The 6,000-nt window shown below is 34.8% G+C and overlaps 1 protein-coding gene across 1 annotated transcript in view; it reads left to right on the top strand.

Annotated features, from left to right (window-relative positions):
• Positions 1-6,000, top strand: part of LOC117119800 (DNA primase large subunit-like) — a 36,384-nt gene that overhangs the window by 5,439 nt on the left and 24,945 nt on the right. Inside the window, exons 4-7 of the mRNA XM_033264716.1 lie at positions 2,396-2,516; positions 3,832-3,927; positions 4,638-4,694; positions 5,403-5,627. Coding sequence (XP_033120607.1) covers positions 2,396-2,516; positions 3,832-3,927; positions 4,638-4,694; positions 5,403-5,627 — 499 coding nt within the window. The remainder of the gene's footprint in view (positions 1-2,395; positions 2,517-3,831; positions 3,928-4,637; positions 4,695-5,402; positions 5,628-6,000) is intronic.

Here is a 6,000-nt window from a genome sequence, read left to right as displayed (position 1 = left end):
CTTTCGAGTCTGCTTTTCTTGGCTGCTACGAAGATCTGGAACTAATACAAAATCTCTTTCAGTGACAAGGATGCATTCTCGCCGAAAGCAATAGTATTCAAGAAGGTGGGCCTATCCAACCAGTTTGTCGAAATCCAGTATGCCGAAATCCAGTTTGCCGAATCCAGTTGTTTACTGAAATCATGAAATCCCAGTTTGCAGAAACTCAGTTTTCCGAAACCCAGTCGAAATCTCTGTGTTACAAAAGTACAGCATACTGTGCCTTTGAAAGCTTCATTTGAGAGCTTCATATGTGTACAAATTAAAAGGAAAAATATTGGAAGACAAAAAAGCTGTAGAAAAACACACTTGAAAGCATGGCTATCAAGTTAAAATTAGAATAAAATGAAATGAAATTAAGGATAAGCATCGTATCCTTCTAAAATACTCCCTCTGCAAACCCTATCAGGATTGTTGTGTCAGGTCCCTGACCACCGAGGTTCTAGTCGGCCCCTTGAGTCAGACCCCCTTTCGACAAATTTCAGGAGCCACAATTGGCATGTGTGCATAATTGTAGATTATTATTAATTTGTTTATTTCCTTCATTATTTTTTTTTAAATAAATTTATGTATTTACCATAGGTATGCTGATAAAACGTTTTAACTGCGAGGCCTATTAAATTGACTTTTATTTGCTGATAGCCAATTGATTTACATATTAAAACAAAAAGAATCATTTAACTACAATAAGCCGCTATTTCTTATACGAATACATAGTAAGAGAGTTAGAGAGTGTTCCAACATATATGCTGTGTTTAATGTTTTACATACTGCTTTTATTATATTTTCGACAAAGAGGGTTTCAGGGCAAACTGGGTTTCAAGAAACTGGGATTCGTAATTTTTGATTCAGAAAACTGGCATTCGGCAAACTGTGTTTTGGCAAAATGAACTCGAAAATCGGGCAAACCTGGAGTTTTACAATCTGGTGTAGAACCACCAGAAAGAAGCCGACACGAAGGTCTTCCTTTATGCAAAGCATACGAATAACAACCAAGGCAAAGCAATCATCCGTTCCCTTTCTCGAGACATCAGACAATTACACCCCGGCTTTCTTTCGTAAAGGAAAACATAGCTTCTCTAATCATAAACTGAGTTTGTTGAAACTTTCAGCAACTTCGGAGTTTTAGATGTTCTGTCACAAAAGGTGTATGAAGAACAAGAGTATGTCTTACTGCTGCTTGGAGTTAAGGAGAAAAGTGTAAATCAAGCAAGTAACATGTTCAAGAAAGTTTTGCAGAGGCAAGATCACTGACATATCATTGTTGCCACCATGTTAGCAGAATTTCGAGCTTCAGATACTTAGCAAACTCAATCGTTCAAGAATGAAAATAAGCAGAGGTAAATGACTGTCAATAAAAAAAGTTGATGGAACAGATGGAATAAACAAATTCCCATGGAAGTAAAAGAATTGTTCATACGATAAATACGAAGACTTTCAGATCGCAGTGATAAAATCGATACCTGAAGATTATTGCTCAACATAGGGCTACACAGTTAAACACTACAAGACAAATATTGTAGTAAATAAATTGATGCCTTCTTCATACATGAAAATTGTGGTAGTTGTCTGGAATACCTTGTATAGCACACAGAAATAATGAAAAACAACCGGATATTTGTTAGGAAGCTGGATTGTTTTTTAGCATTCTGGTGATATTTTCCATTCTTAAAACAGATAAGGGCTAATATAAGGGGGCATTTTTACTTACATTTTCAAAAGTGAGTTAGCTTACACTCCTAAAATATGTGCTTACACCCCTAAAATATGTTGTTTTAGGTTTAAAAAGTCAACAGCAGTTATTACGTTCATGTTTTTTAAATGAAAAAAATTATCTAGGGTATTGAAGCTGCTGTTAAATTGTTATTTAATTTTGGCGGCCATTTTAAAAAGTGCCATCAATTGCCTCCCGAAATCTTCACATTAATAACTTTAGCTGGTTATATTTTACTCCTATCATTACATATTCAAAAGTTGGTCTCTTCTGTGCTTATTTTACCCATATTATATGTAGTTTATTTAAATTTGGTGGCCATTTTGAAAAAGCGCCCTCACACGAAAGTTTTCAGGTTACACCCCTTTTACCTCACATATTCTGATTCCCCATAAAAAAACTGGTCTAGAAAAACCATATGAGAATTTCTACCTCTCCAAGTGGCACCTATCTCAGTTATAGCCTGGTCTATAGGAAGTGACATTGTTTTTAGTTGTGAGAAAAATTCCTTTTGTGATAGGATTTGAACCCAGGACCCTGGGATTAAATAGCAAACATCTTAACCACTAAGCTATTCAACCCAAATCCAAATGGCAATGTCTTTTTAATAATCCATTGTTTTTTTTTTTCTTTTTCTTCTAGAGATGAGTTAAGGAGATGGTTCATAACTCAAGAACTTGAGTTGTTTCGATTTCGGTTCCTAGACGAAAACGTTGATCTCAGAACACAGTTTTTGATTGACAACGATCTCAACTATGAGCCTGTAAGTATTCCAACAACTTACTGATGTTGCTTGTTAGGGGAGTTGTGGTTGGTTTGGTTGTGGTATTTGCATTTCACCCCTTGACCTTCAGGTCAATCACAACATATACCATGGGTTCTCAAGTATATCGTAAAAGGGGCCAAGTTTGTAAATTGAATCAATTTGAAGGTCCGATGATCATGTAAGGTCACAAATTGACTTGGTTTAGAGGGGCGTGGCCACTCCCACTTGAAATTTAAAAAAATTGTAATGGACTGTGAAATGATGTAATTATAGGCCTAGCAAACTTAACTATTATAATTATTTTAGGCTTTTTGTAACAGGCCAGGTACATGTAACATCCACTTGCAGGTCACACATTTAGCTTTACATAATTTAATACTCTAGCTGATGTTCAATTAAATATTCATCTTTTGTTATTCTGAAAAGTTACAATAATAATAATGATACTACTACTAATAATAATAATAAACCGACATTTACGGTGCACCAGTATTCGTTGTAGACGCTCATGGCGCATGTCTGAGCTATAGGCCTAGATAAATAAACAAATAAATAAATAAACAACTTAAAAATAATAATAATGACATCTTATAAGGCGCATGTATCCATCTCATAGAGAGCTGCTCGCGGCACCATTTCCACCTGAAAAGGAGCAGCAGCCTTTTCTGCATTTTTTTTTTAATTTTTAAAATGTTTTTGTTTTTTTTAATTTTTTGAATAATGTAGTTTTAAATATACATTTATTATTAACTTAACTAGTCTGGGAAAACAGGCAAAAACAAGCGCTTGATCTCGTAGGGGTCATCCATCCATCACCACTCTGTTGTGTTCCCGAACTTTTACCTAGGTGGCTCGAACAAATCAACGGGTAACACATTTGCCCTGCCACAGACGAATGGGTGCAGACCCCTAGAAATAAATGCAGACTTGACAAGTAATAACAAGAAATTAGGGAACAATTTCTTGACAAATTAATCAAAAGTAGGGACAAGAAAAATGTCTTGGGGAAGTTAATATCAGATATTTCCCTCTGTGGCTTGGGAAAAAAAATGCCAATAACTTATAGAGATCAATTGGCACAGAAAAACCAAGTGTCCATAATGGGACTCCACCATGTGATATCAAAATCGCATCGCTGTCACGCTATATATAATCACTTTATATGTATAATCGCTTTTATTACATTTTTAAATTTCATTAGCTTTAATTAACATCAATAATGAACAATGTATCCAACATTTTATTCTTGCACACACACATATCACCACTTTCAATCTTGTAATTTTGCAGAATAATTTTGTTTTTTTAATAGATTGATGCACAAGAGAAGGAAGCAATTAAAAAGCAGTTGGTTGAATCCAGTTACAGCATGACAGAAATGAGTATTGCAGGAGTAGATTTTTATAAGGTCAGTGTTTACAGTATATACTTGAATATATTTCTTGGCTTTATGAACAGTGCTCGGACAATAGCTGAAAAGTATAGTAAAATATTTAGAGGTATGTTGTGTTTACTATTTATGGGAGCATTAAACGCTTTACAGATTATCAAATTTTCATTGATAAAATTATTTTATGCCCATATATAGTCATGATGTGCTTATATATGGTCCTGATGTGATATGTCACATACAGTACACAACTTGACAATGTGCGCAAGGCTTAGTTATAAGTACAGTAACATCTCTCAATTACGAACTCCAAAGATAAAAGTAAAATCCAAGTCATTTTTTGTGACAGAATTTTACTCCCATAGCAAGGCTTAGGTCTACCTAGCCCTACTTGTAGCATAGGCCTAGGCTCCTCACCACACTGAGATGCTATGAAATTTGAAAGTTCTGAATTATGAATTTTCTTAATTACGAACTCTGTTTGGACAGAGGGTTACGTAATTGGGATATGTTACCGTATATTTCTGATCAAAACAAACTATTGGCTATCCATATCTGATGGCTATACTGCTTTACTGTACTGATGATATCTGATCAAACATTTTAGAGATTGGCAGACAGAATCCTTATAACATATGGTAGGCTTTTATTTTGTTGTTGTCAGTATTATCGCAAACATTAACTGTATTATAACTTAACTATCTATTATTTTAAAATTTTCTTACAAGGTTCCTTTCACTGAAGCACTCGATCTTGTCAGATTGAGGAAGATTTTTGTTAAGAAGGTAAGTATTGAGGCCACCAGTTATTTTTACTTTTACGCTTTAGGCCTACTGTACTCTGATTGAAGGAGTTCTAGATTTGTACACAAGTACTAGTGAAGGGCTAGTGAATCTTTTTGGTGAGAATAGGCAATTATTTAGTTTATCCACATAAGTATCCACTCATAGACTACCAATATAACCCTTGATTTGTGTAATTCAATCTTTGAGTGATGAAGCATTTTTAGTAGCATGGAAAAATATTGGTGGAAGGCATTTAGGAGGTGATTGGAATGTGTTAATCTACACGAATGATCATAATGATGGCAATGAGAATGTTGATGATCTTGACATCATCTTATGAAGATGATGCTGACATGCTCATGAATTTGGTAATGATAATGAATGCGATGACAATATATATCCTGATGTATGATGGAGTATTATTATTGGTGATGGTAGTGATAATAATAATGGTGATGATGAAGATGATGGGTATGATGATGTTAATAATAATAATAATAATAATAATAATAATAATAATAGTTCATTCTTATGTAGCGCATATATACAAACAGAATAAAAATATGGATATAATCTTAAATTAAAGCAAAAATTGATTGAAACAATGATTAATTTTTGTCGGGTAATAATGATGCTTATCATGATATATACTTCAGATAATGATTAATGTCAGTGGTATTGCCATTTGATAATCCATATTTTTTCCAGGGCTATGCATACGTACCGAACAATGAGCTAGTGTCAATTGTATTGAGCGCGTACCGTGCTCACCTGTCACATGCACTTGCCCTGACGGCGCGAGCGGTTCCACAACTTGAAGAAGACAACCGACTTCTCCCTCTTCTCAACAATCTAAGTAAGCAGTACCTTGGACAGGACTATGGAAACAAGCAGACAAATGCTGGTAAAGTTTCCATAGGGGAATTGGAAAGTGTGAGTAGTGATTATTAAATTTTATATTTTCCATTAATTGCACACGCACAAATAGGGAGAGCTGGAGTAGATTAATAAAGTGAAGACGTCTGACCTGGTGCGGACGTCTCCTTCACCTACACCCTAATATTCCAGTGCAAAGGGCTCTTTCCTAATCAATAAAAAAAATGTCAGATGACCAATAGATTGACTGAAAACCAAATGGATAAACCCAATTGAGAGGGACACTGTTAGAATATAACTAGGTCTGTGCACATACTGGCTAATGATCACTCCGATCATTAGCCATTGGATAAGTCGTGTTGAGTGCGCTATTGCAGGTTTAGCATTGATAAGGATGATGATGATTACATTAATTGTTGCATTTTTTATC

Source organism: Anneissia japonica, unplaced genomic scaffold (assembly GCF_011630105.1).
Source record: "Anneissia japonica isolate Jap-2015-1 unplaced genomic scaffold, ASM1163010v1 scaffold724_len3256291_cov202, whole genome shotgun sequence".
In the NCBI taxonomy this organism is placed as follows: Eukaryota; Metazoa; Echinodermata; class Crinoidea; order Comatulida; family Comatulidae; genus Anneissia; species Anneissia japonica.
This window is presented reverse-complemented; position numbering and strand designations above follow the sequence as displayed.